Source organism: Haliaeetus albicilla, chromosome 14 (assembly GCF_947461875.1).
Source record: "Haliaeetus albicilla chromosome 14, bHalAlb1.1, whole genome shotgun sequence".
NCBI classification, from domain to species: Eukaryota; Metazoa; Chordata; class Aves; order Accipitriformes; family Accipitridae; genus Haliaeetus; species Haliaeetus albicilla.
In genome coordinates, this window is record NC_091496.1 from 3,924,545 (window position 1) to 3,944,614 (window position 20,070).

General features: G+C 41.2%; 1 protein-coding gene across 3 annotated transcripts in view; it reads right to left on the reverse strand.

Annotated features, from left to right (window-relative positions):
- Nucleotides 1-382: 382 nt before the first annotated feature.
- Nucleotides 383-20,070, reverse strand: part of MKLN1 (muskelin 1) — a 106,724-nt gene continuing 87,036 nt past the window's right edge. For all 3 annotated transcript variants that reach the window (XM_069801539.1, XM_069801540.1, XM_069801541.1), the window contains 2 exons: nt 11,624-11,678; nt 383-9,889 (listed from right to left, as the gene is read on the reverse strand). In XM_069801539.1, the coding sequence (XP_069657640.1) occupies nt 9,768-9,889; nt 11,624-11,678 (177 nt within the window). In that variant the 3' untranslated portion in view covers nt 383-9,767. The remainder of the gene's footprint in view (nt 9,890-11,623; nt 11,679-20,070) is intronic.

Consider the following 20,070-nt stretch of genomic DNA (forward strand, 5'->3'; position numbering starts at 1 on the left):
GTTTCCACTTATGCAAAGGAAGAAGAAAAAAAAAAAAAAAGGAATTTGGTTTGATTCAAATATTAAAAAACAGTGGTTTGCATCAGCCTATGTTTTAACTCCATGTTCCTCCCCAATAAAAGTTCTTGCTACTGCTAAGCACATGCTGAATTTATGGGATACCAACCCAGCCCATCCCTGATTTGAAGGAACAGGATATTTTCTCAGCTGTTCTGCAGTGCAGAGGGACACGGCAGGCTCCTCCAGCAGGAACAGTGCCTGCCACCCAGACACAACACACCACCAGATTCACAATTTCGGCACCACTACAAGACCTTCACAGACATTTTTCCATTCTTAGAAGCAAGCAATGTTAGAACGAACAGATCTTAAACACCCTTGCTAGCATATACATTTTTATTAAGAAAAAAAATGAACAAAATACATTCTCTCCTTATGTACATTACATACAACATAACTACATTTGTAGATATTCCTCATATCACTCATTCATTTATGTACAGCATGGGGCTTACATATCAACCCAGAAATTATCAAAGATGATTTATGCCAAGGAAGAAAATTAACACTCCAGGCTGAACAAAGATCATCCATTTATCTGTAAAGAAAAGGGCAGGATGGGGAATCACCAGAGTCCAGGAACAATGCCTGTAACCACCATGGGCTCAACATAGGACCAGTCAATATTTGACTTGCCTACTAAAACACGTGTGCAGTTCACAGCGTTCATCACCCCACGGACACTCCTTTCCAGCCCAGGGCTGTCTGCACCTCTCGGTTCAGCTCTCCTGTGGTCAGGTGTCTGAGCCAACAACTGCAGGACAGACACCAAAGGGAATTCAGACCGACACCAGAGTCTGTGGGATTGCGGTAAAGATGCAAATGCTTCAAGTCAGATGCCAAAACAGAAAAAAGGGCCAAATTGTGGACAGGGGGTGGACACTCAAAACTCCAAGCACTACATAGGGGTAGCCAGCTTTTGGGGACCACACGAGGGTGTAGGAGGACAAGATAAACATCGAAGGTCCAGACAAACAAACCATCACACCGTACAGCACTACGGTAAGAGTAGAGGGAACAGCTCAAAGAAACAGCTTGAAAAAGCACCCCTAACCAGGTGATGGTGTCCAGCCAGCCAGCTTATCGGTGTTAAACCCCAAGCTACCCAGATCCTGTCTACACTATAACCTCTCTTTTAGATGAGTTGATTTCAGCAGTTTCAAAGTACAATGTTCAAAGGAAAACATTTACCGAGGCTCAATACTTCTAAAATGAGGCACGCTGCACCTCAGCATCTAAATGTACAAGATGCACATCACTACCAGCCCACAAGGATGGGAACGTCATCTCCCATTAACTGAGAATGAGCCAATGGGCTTTAATTTTCTGCCCCTGGGCAAAGTGGTCTGCAAGGTTCGGGGCCTCCATGACTCAAGACTCCCATAAACACTATTGTTTGTATAATTAAGCTCTTTCCCCTGGCCTACGATCTCCCCAGCATCCCCTCATTTCCTGCTGTGGAGGAGGGTATGCTGGAAGACATAGCAGAAAATACAGCTTTAGTAAATAGTAACAACTACTAATAACTAGGGGTTTGTTTTCTTTTCCACTACCCAGCACAGCAGCTTCTGAAGTGAAAAGCATTTTGCACATCAAAACATCAACAGGAGGGAGAGAGGGGAGGAAGGATAGGAATGATGAGGGAGAGATGAAGAAAATACTCAGCCTTCACTGCTAGTTTGCCTTCCAAATTACCACAGCAGACAAAAGGGGTAAAGGAGACAGCAGCACAATAGTTATCTCCTCCATGGTTAGATACAAGGTAGATAAAACTCTTCTCCAGTATAAGAGTTCTCCGCAGTGCTTGGGGAAGGAAATCAGGCTGTCATCTCTTGACTAGCATGTATTACTGCAGGGTAAGCAGAGGTAGAAGGATCATCTGCTGTTCAGACTGGAGCATTTGCAGTCAAGTCATTGACTTGCAACTAAGAAAGCACAGGTTGGTAACAGCCATTTTCCCCTTTTAAGAGCTGAGGTTTTTTGTCAAAAGCTCAAAAAAATAAAATTTCACTTTTCAGCCTCAAAGTGGCTTCTTCAATGAACAGACCCTGTTCACACGCTGCAGCACTTTTCTATTTAGTGAAACACAAAGTAATTGATTGAATCCCTTGGGCAGCTAGTTACAAAGTCAGGATATTTAAAGTGTATTTTCTCATCACTGGGGAGAAAAACCTGTCCATTGGTATTTGGGACATGAAGACGACTGCAAGCACTGGAGCCACGATTGTGGTCTAGCCTCCCCACCAGCATATTAATTAAGAAGCTAATCTCCCTTCATGTCACTGGCAGCTTTCATCAGAAAGCTCTGAACATTTTTAGGTTTTAACAATCTCTTAAGATAGCCAGACCTGGTCTGATAGCTGGTTGTGCTGCACAACCTCCAGTATGTTTGAATAGTGTTAAGCCCAGCTGGCTTCCTTGCAATCGCTGCAGAGGGACTGGGAAGAAAAAAAAATTGTATTAGTCTCTTTGGTGTCTTTGGGGTGGAGAGGGCCAAAGCTCAAGGCGAAATTCCAGGACTAGAAGATCCTGGTATTGCATCACTTTGATTTGAAAAAGAGACAGAGAATCCAGCTCACATGAAAAAATAGGCTCTAAACAGCAGACCTGCTTGCTAGAAAAGTCTTCAAAGTCCTTCCACAAAAGATAGACCACATTTTAAACACATACTGACACGAGCCACCACTACGTTATCCCAAGCCTATTTCTCTTCCCAGTCTCTCTGCCCTGCTACACTGCAGAAATAAACCAAACACCCCAACTACCAGCTGTTTGCCTCCACTGGTGAAAGATTTGGGATGATGAAAGCAAGTGCCAGAAACCTAGGACAACTTAAGGGTTGGTATCATCACCTTTTTCTTCTGTCAAACAGCTGTCACACTCCTGGGGCCACACAAAATAAACCCTGCTGAGACAGGAGGGAAGGCTTATCACAGTGCTGAACGTTGGGGTCACGGAGGGGCACAAGTAAATAGGTGTATGCTGCAGCGTTATGTTGACAGCACACTGTGCTGCTGCTGGGAAATCGGCTCCCACACTTCCCCATCCTTACCCTGGAGAAGGAACAGCCCTTGGGGAGAACAATGTAAATCACGGGGATCCTCCCTGACTGTTTCAGAGGGAGCATTAAGGAGTTTTGCAAAGGAAGCAACTAGAGTATGATGATGTGACATGGGTGTGACATGGAGAAACTGATGCCTCAATAACCACCACACAGCTCTAACCTTTAATTCTTCAGCAGATGCTCCATTAAACTTTAGGGAAGTCAGAAAGCACAGCATTTTAATAGCAGTAAACAATCACACAGGGAAAGAAAAAGTCAGAATAAATGGGGGAATACCCAAGGGACCATGCTTTGACCATCATGCTGGACAGCATATAAACTATGATAGATTTTCCTTTCAAATTGGTAGCAAACCCAAAAATCTAACCTTGTAGAGCCAGTTTTGAGCTATTCACTCACACCACCTCTCCCAGGAATGAACTGCGATGCCACACTAGAGCTGAACAGAGTCAACTGATTTCTGACAGGACTCAAATACTTACAGTCTCCAGGTCATCAGTAAAAGCTGTGCTGACTTATAGCTAACAGCTGGAAGCCAAGGAAACATGTACCTTTGTCTGCACCAAGTATAAATTAAGATTTCAGGGTACTGACAGCAGCTTAAGCAAGTCTGTGGCTGTAGATATTCAGAAGCAGAGCCCTGAATGCGGGTCACAGCAAGTATCTGGAGTTCTTTGCTAACAAACCAGTTCAAGCATATGAAAGCAAAGGAGACAGCAGCAACATGTTTTGGATCTGTGCTTGGGCAAGATGCTGCCTTGCAGACCTCTACACCTAAGCCATATAGCTGGTGTTCTACACAACCCACACAACCACTATCCTCTTCAGAGGTTTACGTATATAACCAAAGCATCTGTGGATAATCCAAAACTCCATCCAGTTCTTTGACCTCTGCCAGGAACACCAAAGTATACCTGCTGGCATCAACTGTAACGTTTTCTTGTGGGACTCTCAAACGGCAATACGCAGGTCATTAACTGGCTTCCACTCTAAAACCGCATTTGGATCCATTGCCTACAGATAAAAGCATCTGGAATCAATTTATCCAAGCGGTGAGCCATGTATTATTATAATTGTTCCAGTACAGTAAACCTACTTTTTCCACTCCAACTTTTCATTATAATAGAGGCTTTCAGTAAAACAGGGATTTTGCCTATAAGTCATTAGCACAACTTGAATAATTTCCAGCACGACCTTTTCCATGACAGGATATCATCAGGTCTACCCTACCCATAGGCATTTAGAGATACACTAACAAGCTTCTGATAGTACATTTACATTTCAACCGTATTTACAGCTTATATACTACTATCAATCTGTATCAAGAACAAGTCATACAGTTGTTCTTAAACTCTCCTTTCACAAAATAAGACCCATCTCCAAATGATCATGTGTACTTATTAAAATTGGCCAAGCTCATTCAGAGTTTCTATAATCTTCCTCCTAATTAGAATGGCAATAATTTTTATTTTTTTTAACTGGCCCCACCTCTGTTTCTGTAATAACTACAGCTATAAAACAACACAAGCACTTCCAGAGACATACATGAATTGCTTCTACTGTCAGGACTTCACTTGACAATAGCCAAATAATCCTTAATTCTGAGCCAAACACAACAAAGCAGCTAAAATTCAAAGCATACACCAGGACTCAAGGTTTCACAAGACATTTTTCCACTTCTAAAAACAAAGGTACTGAATGGAAATGTATCTAATAATTTTTGCCATTTTTCCCAGAAGCAGCACAGCATTACATCAACAGAATTACTGCATGTACAGAGATGGAGGAGCATTCAAGTTTAAGGTTGCACAGAGCTAATTCATGCTAAAAGTTTCACTCGATAAGCTCTACGAAAGTATTTCCTTCTCAGTTCTGAAATACAGGAGGCAGCAAGAGAATTAATAGTATTAACGTTACAGGTACCTGCCACCCTGCTGCACCTGAAACAAGCAGCACTAATGCTAATCTTTCTTACAATAAGAGCAGCAAACAAGTTTCAAGTGTTTCTCAGAACACTGCTCTGAATTTATCACTTGTCTGCGGCACTCACAAGTGCAGGTTTGCACCACAGGGCAAGATCAGCATACAACTTTGTGACAAAGAAAACTCCCTTCTAAAAATTTGCACACATCAGGAATATGATTCAGAAAACGGCTGTTCCACAAAGCCCTATGGAAAACACTCTCGCAGAGTCATTACTCTGCTTTGGAAGGAGTCGCTAGCCCCCGTACCTCCGCAAAGAGCCTGCCCTCCTGCCAATACGTGGGTCCACTTAATTTGCTTACTGACTCCTCAATCATTAATTTTTCAGGCTAGTTTATTATAATCAGTGACCAAAAAGTTTCAGCAATTTAAGCCTGTCACTGCATCCTTACTCCAGTACAATCCTCATAAAGGGAAGTTTTAGCATGCTCTTCAGGAAAGTTTCCTAATCTCCCTCTAGTTGCCACTGCACAAGGCAAATACCTCAGAAAAGCCTTTCCAACTGGGTCTTCAAAGACTGATTTTCCAAAATGAAAGTATGATGTTGCTAATTGGTGTTCTGGTAGGAACTTCCAGCCTGAGCCCTGAGCCAGCATGTACCTGTGTGTACACAGAGTCATCCTGGGCAAACTGAACTGAATCCCAGACATTTATTTACACAACTGGATATGAATACCTCAACTACACATACATGATGCTGTTCAGAGAAAGGGCAAACTAAACTTTTCAGAAACAAAGTTCTCCTTCCTCATTACACTTAGCAAAAGGAAGAGATGCTTAAGAATAAATATGTCACAAATGTTATCTTTAAAAAAGCCAGAAGAGAAAAGCTACAACTAATTTCAGTAACCACTTTGCATCACCCTTCAGGTCTCCCCAGGATCAATATTAATTAAGAAGGTGGCTATAGTCTTCTCATTCGTAACAACACCATCTAAGTAGGTCCTTCTGCCACCTACCACATAAAAATTAGTTAGGTCACACTGCGATAGCAGTACTTGCTTGGAAAAGTCATTTTGGGAGAAGTCTTAAGGACTTTTGCCTCGTGACTACTATGAGGGGTTGTATAAGACAAACATTAAGAAACTCACTTAATTCTGCTTAATCCAAGTGACCAAAAATCAAACCTGAAGGGCTTAATTTCTCTAGGAAAATGTGTCACTTGATAGGAACAACTTTGCATAAAGAATAATTTCACATTTTCCAAAGAGATGATCTGCTGAATAATATTGTAAGGGCAACTAGGCTGAAGGCCAGTGTCAGTGAAGAACCAAACTACCAAACTCATGGATCTCAAAAGGTTTTTTTTAAAAAAAAAAAAAAAGCTAAATCAGGACTGAAGTCTTGAAGTCTGTATCAAGTTTATCCCACCCTGACTTCCTATAATTTTAAAAAACATACCAGAACCTTAGAACTTTGGCTTTAAAGACCCCAGTGATCATAAATGAGTCTCTCTGACAGGTAATGATGCTTTCTTTTGCGATATCTAATTTACAAGTTAACACATCATTTAGAGATAAACTACTGTAGTGCAAAGATTATGCAGTGCTAAATCCATATAAAAAGTCACCTTATATTATAAGGTAAAGGCAAATATAGTATGCTTGTCTTGTTTAAGCTAAAAAGCAGTCTTTGCTACAGCCTGCAAGCAAGAAGGGTGAGGTTTGAAGACTTCTCACATACAGCTTGTATATTCATAACACTGCATGCACTGGGCTATGAAACATTTTCAGGTGGCTGTTTCCAGATCAAGTCAGGGTTTTTTCTGTTTGTACTTCAGTATTTCTGTAATGACCACATCTAATGCTTTCCTGGAATATCACCAGTATCTTTAAAGATCTGCATGTACTTAAATTCAAACTCTCCCTGTAACTGCTTGTTAATAACTGGCTTATTTGGAAAGGAAATTTATACTTCAATGCTCAGAATTTTTAATTAGTTTTTAAATCAGGTAGTGCAGCATACACCAATGCAAAGAAATAATTTAATTTTGATTCCTAGCTTTAAGGACACAGTACCAGGAAAGACCCTTGGCAAAGCCACAAGAAACCTTCACTTTGGATTAACCTCTCTGGCCACAGGGTGCCTCTGCTGCTCAACAAATACTCCAAAGCTGAGCAAATGTTTCTGCTAGTTAATCACCAGCTGTAATCCATAAACTGTACTCGTGCGAGCTGAAATCGATCTGCTCAGGATAAAGGTAGGTCAATATTTGATCATCCTGAAGTGCTCTCATTAGCTGGGATTGTCAGTCCTGCAGAAGCAGTGTTCACCTTGTTCAGACAAATCATTCATTTATGCTATGCTACAAAAAACTGAACCAGGCTGTCTGGCTTTGCATGCACCCCCGACGCAGAGGACAATGAGTTTTGATCGAATTTCTATAACACAGATCAAGCCTGACACGATGCACTGCTCGGCACCAACGCCATTCACAAAGCTTTTGGCATTCCTAAACTTCCACTCCCTGCTCACGGGGGCTCCTCAGTCTAGTTGTATCTCTTGGGTTCAGCGTCAACATAGTCATCGAAGGTGTACGCATAGAAGTTCACAAAGAGCTTGGCTGATTAGAAAACTGTCACAAAAAGCAATTAATCATCTGACTGAAGTTGGAGAGTACACAGGCAATGAGATCAAGCAATAAGAGAGCACAACAGCACTATAGTTTTAAGTACTAGAGGACTGCAACATTTTGGCTGGTTGCATTAGAAGTGCTCAATTCAATCTCAATGGAAACAATGCCTCAGTTGGAATATTCCCCCAGTATAGCACTGCCAGCATCCACATTCGTACCATATAATCTCCACTTTAACTAGTTAACAAAGCGTCAGCAAAGGTAGCACATTGTAAAGCCTAGTGGTGACGTAAAACTTTCCATGTCACTGGAAAAAAAAATATGCAATGTTTCAAAGAAACAATTTAATCAGATTTCATTTACTGCACTATGTACTGAGTGGATTCTTCCACAGACATCTGATTTGCCATCCACTGAAGTATACAATGTCTAAACAGTCTCAAGTTACAGGTTACTTAAAAACACTATATTTGTATAGTCCTCCCTGAAGACAAAGCAAAGCCCAGCCTCTAACATATTGCTCTTAAGTGACTGAACACTAGTATGAGATTCTGAAGTTATTTCTAATGTACCAGGACTACAAAAGTCACACAAAGAACAGGATAAAGAGGTAATACAATGCAATCAAAGCAAGCAGACACTCGAGCTCTGAAAAAGACACTTCACTAACTCTTTATTTCAAGAGTCCAAATCACCTTTGCACACACAAGACTTCCATCAAGTTCAACAGGAGTCATGTAGCCACAGTGGGTGCAGCAATGATACCCTCCTGGCATGAACATTTCTGGACATAAAGCTTTGTAGTCTCATATAAATATTTACATCTGCCAGTTTGTACTGAATGCTCACTGACACCAAATGCAAAAAGTATCTAATGCTGGGTATGCGTAACCTTCATTCCACTTCATAGTGCAGCACCAAGCCCTTACCTTATTTATAAAGAAGGCTTTCAGCGAGGAAGAATATATTTTCTATACATATGCATGAGCTTGCTTTCAAAGAGATTTATGCTAAAAAGGCCTCCCTCACGTTCAGATCTAGGTCTAAAATGCATTTAAAAGTGAATGAGCTGCACTACATAGGAAGGAGACAAGCTGTTTGGAGCAATCCTCTTTACATTTACACATTGACAAACGCACACAGAGGCATAGGTGCATGTAAACGAAGACAATCTGCTTCAGAAATCCTACACCCAACCGGGAGTAAGGTTGCAGAGGTTGGGTGTGCGTGTGGTGGAAGACCCAGTTCTGCTGGGCTCTGTGAGGACCTGCACGGTTTCTTACCAGAAGAGCACAGCAGCGAAAACAGAACAATCCCCGAAAAGGGGCCTGTGCAGATGGCGACCGCACTCCCATTTTCCAGTGATTTCTCTGAGGTTCCCACTTGCCTGTCAGGTTTAAGTGGAAGGCTCCAGAGAACAGAGGATAGGCATGTAGGCATTCAGGTTGAGATCGGGTATCAGATACAATTAGACACCACTGTCAGCCTGATTCTGGGACAAGGAGACAGATAATTTGTAACACGTGCTCCCCTTCACATGACACACTGCGATTACAAGACTCAAGACACATACATTACTATTACCTCAATGCGTGCCAGTGTCCTGCCACCAAGTTACTCAGCTGCTGAGGATGGAGTTGTAGGATAAAGCAATATATCATGACTAGCAACAAATGAGCAAAGAACAACCTCCTCCCCCTTTCTCACAAAACCCAAAAAAACCCATCATCTTTAATTCCAGACAACCCACAAATCTCCATTTTCCCCTACAGGCAAAAATGATCACTTCATGATTGGGTTTTATTTTTTTTATCTTTCCCCCTACCTTTTCATCTTACATTTGCTAACTCAAAATCCAAAGTCAGAAAAAAATATATATATTTAGTCGGAAGTACGTCAGTTACATTTTATTAACCTACTCCAAGGGAAAAGCTTCAGGGATTCACCATACAAGTATAAAACCCCTTTCAAACACCTAGGGGTTACTATATTACTTCATCCCAGCAGTCAATCAATGCAGTAAAAAAATTAAAATACTGAAAATGGATGCTTTTCCCCTCTTCCACATGTCCAGTGATTGCTCCGTTACAGCGTGATGAGGTCCACCAGGTTGCCTTTAGGAGGGGTCATGTTGTCTGGAAAGAAGTTGACTAGTGTATCAAACAGCTGAGTTCTCTGCGCATATGTGTGGTCAACATCTGAAAATCCTGGGGGAGGAAGAAAAAGGGAAAGCAAGTCAGTGCTCACTACTTTAAACACTCAGTTTAGCTGTGGGATACGCCAGTTGTCCATTTTGGACAGATGTTAACTGTTTGCTACTTCTGCCTCAACTAACAAGGCTGCCAGCTCTCCATCCCACTACTATGTGCATATAAACACAGAGATCATGTCACCCCAAGTCAACACTGCAATCAAAATGCCATAAAAAGTAGTAAGCAAACGGCTGTCAAGCTCATTGACAGTCCTGAAGAAATGGGGGAAGCAAGAGTCCTCAGGGGACTGCTCTGATGTCCCAGAAAACAAAATCTGTGTAGCTATTTTTATTTGGTGCCTCATTTCTTCTGTCCTCAGGCTTGCCTCATTATCTTCAGTACTGTCTTAACCAGAACTGGTACTTGTATTGCTTGCAGTTTTTCCTGAGACAAGCTCTGCTAATGGTAGGAGTCCCAAGTCAGAGTTGCTATTTAATCGCTGGACTTGCACCGAAGACCCAGGCTGCATCTTGGCACAGGGGTGCTTTGCAAAATAGTTTTGTAAAGTGCTGCCTCCCAACCGGGGAGGTTTAGTCTGCAGCAGAAGCATTGTTTATCCAAATCCCCATACTTAAACCATCAACAGCAGGAACAATAGAGTGGGCATACAACAATTTCCTCTGCTTTGTATTACTTCAATCACTGGTATCTCAAAGGAATGCTTTTTAATTCAGTGAACTTGCCCTTCAGTTAATCAAAGTCAACCAAGTTAATCAAATCAAGGAGGGCTTAGGTTTTTTGTTTTATTTTAGAAGTACCACTTCATGTATGTATCCTCCTATCTGTAAATAAAGTATTGTGTTGTGTCAAGAACTAATTCATCTTTTAGAACACTTAAAACTAGGGAGAAAACAACTTTCTGAAACTTGGGGTTTCTTCCTTTAAAAAATTCATCTTATAGCATTCACTAGACACTGTCTTCCAAACCACACAAGCTCAGCAGAGCTTCCTCATCCAGCAGGGCAGATAGTGCAGTGGGCTTTTTCCTCCTTTGAATTCCTTAGATGGGAATTACGCATTCGTCAAAAACTGAAGTCATCCATGCTCCTAGAGAGAGTCGGTAACTTGAGGACAACACATTATTACAAGAATGTAAGTTATGCCTATAGCCTTCCTATACCTTGCCCAGGATTAATCTCTCAACTGTTTAAAAGAGTTAACTGGACAGAATAGTGAAACAAATTATGGCTTTGGCTCAGACCTCCCGTTTCCAGCCCTACACGCCACTGTTTTCTTCGCTCTTGACATTCTGCCCAAAGAACTAGTTTTGCAAAGAACAGAGCGAACCAAACTACTCCAGGAATTGCAGTTATCACAGCAAACAGAGCCGTAGCCATGCTGTGAGATTCCAAAGTGACATGACAGGAGGTGCTTTATTCTGACCAAAGCTTCTGTTTATTTGGGTAACAGTGAAGCATCAGATGTAATAAGAGACACAAAATGGTCCCGGGAGGCATGGGTTTAAAACCACTGGTGACAGATGTTTTAAATATGGGCTCAAGGCACTGGACACTGGTCATTATAAATAATCTCTCAAATGTCTATGTAGTGGCACTTTGCATATTCAAACTGAAAAAGGCCTACAACATTCACATGAACTATAACGTTTGATATAAAAAACAGCAGAAACTAACAGTCATTATCAGAGGGAACACAGTCAGTATAATTCTTCTGATACACAATACTCACCAAGAGTGGTGAAATCCGAGCCAGACTTAAATAACGCTGAGGCAAGAAGCTGAAACTGCAGAAGAGGAGGTAGAGGGACAAAGAAAGAAGAAAAAAGTATTATTAACTGCACAGGAAAAAAACCCATAAGATTCACAGAAGTCCAAGTGGCTTTAGAGTTGGTGGGTTTTCTTTGCACAATCCTTAGAAGTACTGTGCCATACACATGAATAACAGCAGCAGACACCTTCATGTGAACAATACAATTTGTCACCTTGGCAGAGCAAGTTGGATGATTTTTCCTAGAATTAGAGGAGCATTGATGCAATTAAAGGTACTTGACTGGGAGCCCTAAAACCTATTTTTTTATATATACTCTTTTGCCTCTCTGGCAGATATCACAGTGCAGAAGTAAGGTAGAGCCTCTTTCACACAACATTCCCAAGGAAGAACGTGGTACAGTCTCAGCGAGCAAGGATTAGATGGCATGAAAACAGGGTAGCTGCTACAGTGCAGCATGAACTTCTTGAACACAGAGAAAGCTTTAAATGGCAGCAACCTTTCTGAAGTACCAGAGAAGCTCGTATCACAAGTTTAAGGGAACGTCTTTTTAACAAAACAAAACAAAATTCTTTGCTTGGGAAACATCAGAAACATGAGTAAAAACGTTTTAAGTAACACGTTCATGGTTTTATTCTCCCTTAATGTCTTACTGAGACAGTGAACACAGTATCTTCTTCTGCCTCCAGCTGCTGTTTTCAGTTACCCACTTGTAGCAAAGCTTACTGCTTTTGTCATGTTTCCTTAAAGAATTAGCCGATTCCTTAAAGGCTTGTAATCTTTTGTCTCCTGTCTGTGTCTTTACAGCACACAGCCCGAAGGAAAGAAGGAGGGGGGGACGGGACAGAAGAGAAGCAAATATGTTCAGGGAAGGAGTGGGAAGAACAGCCAGGAATTACATATCCATCAGTTTAATTTCAATTTCAAGAAAAAAATGGGAACACAGACAATTTGCAGGCATCTAGGAGCAGAGAAGGTGACGAGTAGCAGCCAATGTGGATTTGGCAACAAGATGTATCACATCAATCTGATTTCTTCTACAACAAGGCAGCAGGCCCTATGGATCAGACTTGGCAATAGACATTGTCCATTTTGACTTTCATAGGACTTCTGATGCTTTTATATGATATTTAAGGCAAATTATTGAGGCATCACCTAGATTAAGCTAACAGGGAATGGCAAATAGGTCAAATAACTTTACTGTGGGTAACCGTCAATGGTTTGACATCAAAACGGAGCCATGAATCAGAAGTGATTCATCTGTGCGCCAGGGTCAGCATCATTCTGGGTTTTACAGTGATAACCTGCTTGACAGAACAAGAATCGTTTACTGAGTCCACAGACCTTACACCACACTCAGACAGACTGCCAGCATGGTAGCAGACAGGCTTCAGACTGTTTATCCATTTCATCCAGCTTATAATGATGGATCAAGGTGCAATTCACTAGGGCCAAGTGCAAATCAACATAAACAGGAGAAATCAGCTATACAAAACAGGTTGGGGTACACAGGCTCTGTGAAAATGCATTTAGGATTTGTAATAGATCAGTATCACCCTATTGCAAGAATGACAAATGCATAGAAAATGCATGCAAAGGAGTAGGATCTTCAAATAAATCAAGTACTCCTGTTATCAAGGCTCGTAGGTCTCATCCACAGTGAGGCAACCACTTCTGGATGCCCTATATCAATTCGCAACATATGAGGAAAGCACTAGAAAAAAAATCAAGTGGTCTGAAAAATCAAGCTCTATAAAAGTTCAAAGGAGTCAGGGTTGCAGAGCTTCCACAGAAGAAAGTCCCAAGGACAAAACTGCAAAAAGTCACAAATGTAAAAGGCCGCTACAAAAACATAAATCTACAACTAAGTGCAAGAAGCCACAGAAACACTTCAGCAAGATCAGTTTCAACTTTTCATCAGGAAAAAACCAGTCTAAAATAGGGACAGTAACACACCAGATTAAGTTTGCATCTTTTGGGGACGCTAACACGTGAAGCTAGCACTGTAGGTATTTAAGAACAGGTTAGAAAGGTACAGGATTGACAAACTGCAGAACAGGGGGAAGTTGTTGATTTAAGCACTCTCTTGAGTGCAAGGTCTGGTTACATGAAATCAAAAGGGATTGCAATGCTACACGTGTATTTCACTGCTAGCGTAACTTGTAAGAGTTGCTTGGCTCCGAATCAGCAACGCACTTCAACAGATGCCCAGCATAAATAGCTCCAAAAGTTCCAATAAAACCAGTGGCTAAATCTGTGCTGCTTCTGATAGCAAACGCCATGTCCTGGCCATCTTTCCCTCCTACACAATTGCCTTACGGGCCTGCTGCCAACTGCCTGGTAGCACGTGAAGCCGGCTATGCCGGGACAAAGCGGACGCCACATGCTTCGAGGGGTTCCCTTGCCTCCCCCAGCAACGCCAGCAGCCATCCTGCTGCAAACAGAAAGCAAGCCGTGCTTGAGGTTGGGTCTCAGGATGCCCAACTAAGAGACCATATAAGCAGGATCCAGCTAGAATCTCGCTGAACTGAGACCAAAAATTCGTTTAAAAGACTCTCTGCCAAGTATTCCGGCCTCAACTGCGCTAGGCACGATGGATTTTCAGCTAGGAGTTTCTTTCCAGCTTTGTGGGGAAGGAGCATCTTGTCTCCTTGTCGTGGTTTAACCCCAGCCAGCAACTAAGCACCACGCAGCCGCTCACTCACTCCCCCCCATCCAGTGGGAGGGGGGAGAAAATCGGGAAAAGTAGTAAAACTCCTGGGTTGAGATAAGAATGGTTTAATAGAACAGAAAAGAAGAAACTAATAATGATAATGATAACACTAATAAAATGACAACAGTAGTAATAAAAGAATTGGAATGTACAAATGATGCGCAGGGCAATTGCTCACCACCCGCCGACCGACACCCAGCCAGTCCCCGAGCGGCGAATCCCTGCCCCCCACTTCCCAGTTCCTAAACTAGATGGGACGTCCCATGGTATGGAATACACTGTTGGCCAGTTTGGGTCAGGTGCCCTGGCTGGGCATGAGAAGCTGAAAAATCCTTGACTATAGTCTAAACACTACTGAGCAACAACTGAAAACATCAGTGTTATCAACATTCTTCTCATACTGAACTCAAAACACAGCACCGTACCAGCTACTAGGAAGACAGTTAACTCTATCCCAGCTGAAACCAGGACACTCCTTCTTCACTGATGACACTACACTTCAGTTAACCTGGAGGTTTGTTGTTTGTTCTGAAAATTTATGTATCATCTCACACTTAAAAAGCACTTTCTGATAGAAAAGTAAAGCACGTAAGTTAAGAACATCAGTTTTGGACAGCACTGAGCCTAACCTGGTTCACTCTGCATTTGCATTACAATGCCAGCTAACAGTATAATGTTCTCCCAAAGTACCCCTACTTTTTTTCCAATCCATAGAAAGGTTACTGCTTACTCAAGACCACGTTTCCCACATACCATTCACAGCGTATATCCAATACAGTGTTTTCTTCATGAAGTTTAAACTCTTCTCTAAAGAAGGAATTAACTTCTTCAGTTTTTTCTATCATATTAATTGTTATCATAACAGACAGCACTTCAAACTGATTAATTTTGGGTCCCCTGTTTGAAACTACCAGAATCTGATTTTTTCAAAATACATAGTATTATGCAGCAGCTTCTGAATTCACTTGCAGCCAGAAGAGCAAAGCCCTCAAGGAAATCACACCTCAGCTCTCTCCCAACAGGCACCAGAATGAAAGACCCAATTAATGACCACCTACAAAAAAAGATTTGCTTAACGTCACACAGCAACTGTGTTACAAAGGCAGGACCAGAATTCAATTATCCAGCAGAAGCGTCCAATGCTTTAATCACACCACCACCCACTTTCTTCTGACAATCCCTCTGGCTCACTGGCTTCATCCATTCCAAATTAAGCGTCCATTCAAAAGACAACAGTTCTCTTCATTACACAATTAACTTTTCTCTCAGAGATCCAACCCTCCTTCTGAACTGAGGCAGGGGTTCCTCAGAGATAAATGTATATGGTTAACCAACATGAAGCTATATTAGTTACATATCCGGTGCATTAGTTATATAATCTAATATAATCAACCACATTCAGAGACAGGCCAAATTAAGACTACATAGGTAATATTAATTCTGGCATTTTCCATCTTATGACCTTCATGTTTCCAATGTTACTGTGTTTTTATCAGTTATGTGTAATTTATCTACTTTCTACCTACAGCAAAAAAAGCAATTCTGCCCCGTGGCAGCCAATACAAGTTTTAGTATATTTACTGCACGCTTCTGCCTTTTGCACAAATGAAATGGTTAACTCTAAGGGGGAATAAGTAACTCCTTTTTGGGATACCCAGCAGGTTGTGTGAATCAGACATAATTCCTCCTCTGTAATGTCTATATGGCAAGTGCTCGGATCACAGTGTAAAACAGTTTCTCAGCTTTGACCAGTTGTGTTGGGATGGTGCCTCGTAGTGTAGGCTCAAAGCAGCAAAGAGAGGCTCAAATTCTTTGAGGACAGAGCCATCACTAGCTAAAGTTGGGAAGGCTGAAAGCTGTTTTTGTAAAGGCTCCTTGGCTCCAAAGCCTCTGCTCCTGCAGCACTCAGACTCTGAAGCTTTACCAAAAAAAAAAAAAAAATCACAGCAGGACACGAAGAAGAGAAGCACGCTTTTCTTAGCTCCTTCCTAGAACTATTTTTCCCATTTGGGCTTCAACTTTCCCAGAAATATCAGTCTAATGCAGACTCAAACAATACTTTGGGGCCCCGCTGGCTTCATCTGGCAAATTTATTAAAGACAAGGTCTTAGGAATGGAAAGTATGAAGCAGCCTTGAACAGGGGCCTCCAGCCTCAGTCTACAAGCTAGTCAGGCCTCAAACTGGCCTCCAGGTTCTTGCTCTTTCTTCTACCATGCTCCAAGAAAAACATACTTGAAGTTTTACTTGCACTTTGTATCTGTTTTATACAGAGATCATGGGATTGAGCTTCACCAGGAGTTGAATCTCAATCTCAACATACAAAGTCATCTTACTCCCCTTTACTTGGACAGCACTGGGCACTTTTTATATCATCTTTATTTCTTCTATAGCCCGCTAAGCAGCAGCCAAGTTCTGGGTATGTTACTCCAGTGTTCAAGGAAATCACCTTTAGCCTTGTATGTGATCTACTGATGTTTCTGTGCTCTAATAGCACCTGTTTTTTCCTTGACACAAATACAAAACTGAGAATTCATTTTGATCTTCTATCTTGACCATCCTTTTATCTTTAAAAGCCTCTAGCTGTAAACTACCACCAGATGCACATCTGTGTGTATATGAAACAGAAGAACATCCATGCCACCAGAAATTTTTACACCAACAAATGCCAGTCTTTTATACGATCTCAACCTCTGCATGAACTAGAACACACAAACTTCCATGTGCTCTGGGGATCTATCCTCCTTTACATACAATGTCAGAGCTATTAATCTGCAGCCAGTAAAAAAAGATTCACTGACCAGAGAACACTGAACTAACTGAAGAGTTTTAAGCTATTTCAAGCAGAATCACAGTTAAAGAGAACTGGATCTGCATTTATGGGGAACAGCAGAGACAGAGCTGGCATATAGCCTGTGGCTACTATAACACGCACCCATGCAATACCTGTTACTTGCAGGCATCTACTTCACTTTAGAATAATAAAAAAGGAAATAAAACTATAATCCTATTAACATCCCTAAAATTCACAACAAAGGAACAAAAGTCTGGGGCTATGTTTCTACTATCAATCATTCATGCTACTTTAAACAAAATTGGTTACTAACACCAAAGTTTCAAGAACAGTCTGTTTATTTTCTTTGGCATCCAACTCAAAACAGCTGAAGAGACTTGCCTAAGTTAGAAGAAATTACTTCTATTACAAAGCCAGTAAGCCTTACCTCAAAGTGAAATTCTACTTGTAATATTAGATAACACTACCCATATCTCAATCCATAAAACATGAAACCATATAGACCAGTCTCCAAGAGAACTGTAGCACAAAGTTGGGGATAAACTTATTCAGCTTGGTCCTTCTCAAATTTAACAGTTGCCCTAGAGATAGAGAAATGAACAGGCAGAAACCAATTCCCTTAACGTTTGCCACACTAAGAAGCCGTACAACATTCAATCACTGTAGCCAGCACGAAGCAAGCCAATCAGATATATAGCCTTTGATATTAATTAAGACGATCTCAACTACAAATAAAGACAGAATATGTAGGTGTCTGGGCTGAGATACACAAACTGGTGCTTGAAATTTGATACAAAATCCAAAGAGCCTGCGTCAGTCCTTTGGAAAGCAGAAGAGCAATCTGAAGATGTAATGCCAGAGCAAAAAGCCAACTCAATGTGATAAACGGAAGGTAAATTGACGTCAACTGGAAATACACCCGGTCAGTACCAGCCCAGTAGCTGGCTCTATGCCATATAGCTGGCAGATCTGCTGCAGCATAAAAAGCTTTGGAAGTTAAAGCTTTTTGACCAGCACAATTTAAACAAAAACAAACCAAACAAAAAAAACCCCAAACCAAACCACAAACAAGTAAAAAAAAAACCCACAAACCACCACCAAAACCCAAACAAAAAAGCCTCCCAGAAATTGTTAAATGATTTTAGGAGACCACTGGAACAGAAGCTTGAATTCTGCTGAATGGTGTGCGTTATCAGATGGACCAGCATGATGGACAGAAGCTACTGAATTTTGTTCAGATCAGGCATTAGGCCTGCAGAGAAAGTATTCACAACATATTCACTCAGCTGGACTGAGCTACCGAAGCTCATATGCTACATCATTAGTGTGCAGAACACTAGTATGCTCTACGAAAAGGGATGATTTTTTTTTTTAAAAACTTTTTATTCTATTTCTATCTTGTATGATAAAGCTACTACTTTTCCCCAAAAATCTGAGAAGAGCCCATGCAGTCAGGTAAATTCTTCATTATTACAAGGTGGACAAGTTAAATACTACACCCTGAACTGGGAAAATCAAATGTAGACTATTAAAGGATTTCGTATGTCAGATGTGGACAATGGGCAGCTTTTATGGCAGTTCCTTTGGTCTGCTAGTGACAGTAGCCAGCATGAACTAAAAGGAGAGGAGCTTGCTGATTACACCACAAATGTTTTCTGTTCAGGCAATAAAAAGGCACAGCCAGTCATGAGATGCAAGATCTCTTTAGGAGTAACTGGCCAAAATGAGACATGGCCTTCACAGGCATGATGGGGCTACCAGCACACAGGTACAACATGGAGAAAAAGGGAGATCAGAGAACACAGGACATGGTCTTATAGCGGGTGGGAGGGAGAAGAACAGGAGAAGAGAGCATCAGAATGGTTGTTATATGTTATAGGTTATTACAGGTTCAAATAGGAAGAGGAAAGTGCTACTACACTGGGAAGATGGGGCATAATCGGGCTGAGCCCCCTTGATGCATGCTGCATGGGGGGGGGAAATTATCTCCTTTTCTAGCTGAAGAAAATCAGCATTATCTATTATTTGTCTTTCCTATGCTAAAACGGCTAGAAAGCATGTGAAATTACTTGATATGGGACAATTTAAATGAGAAACCATCTAACAGAAACCTTACAGGCACAGCACTTAAATGTTTTACTGGATCAGATGTTTATAAATGCTAACCAGAATTTGACAAATGTGATCAGTTCCAAGATCCCAATATGAGTAAATTTTTTTTTTCTTGATTCTTCTAATCCTACAATTCTGTACTGTGCATATTCAAGAAACATGTTCTCCCGCAAAAGCTTCTAGTGCCCGTATAATGATCTTTTCTTTACGTACAGTAACAAGTTAAAACTACCAGATCAAGTGATTTAATCCAGAGACTCAGCCTGGAGTAAAAGCACCCATTCTCCTATCGCAATTTTATAAAAGAAGCTGTCGAATCACCTCCAAAGTCATTAATGGAAGAAGAGAGTAAGAACCATGGCCTCCTCTTCCTCATTCCATAGCTGGCTGCTGCAAGTTCCATGTGGAAATTAATGGCAGAGTCAAATCGACCACCTTATCTGACACTTTTCACTATTTCTTTAAGCCTTTTTGTAAAGCAACACATACTGCAGTAATGGAATCAAAACAGGAAATGGGAACAAATTTCTGGAACAAATAAAAGAATATGCCTACTGGATAATATTCAAAAGTCAGAGGAAATAAGATTTTAAGGTTAGCAAGCAATGTATATATACAATCTACTTGCAGAAATACTTATCATCTAGAGAAAAACCTCTTGCCCTCCCCCAGAGCTACTTAATATTGACAAATCAAAAGGCAGAGTAAGAGTTTCTATTCACTTTCTACCACACAAGCAACTACAGACTCGTGACATTTCAGCGAGTTTACATTTCAATTAAAGCTCCCAA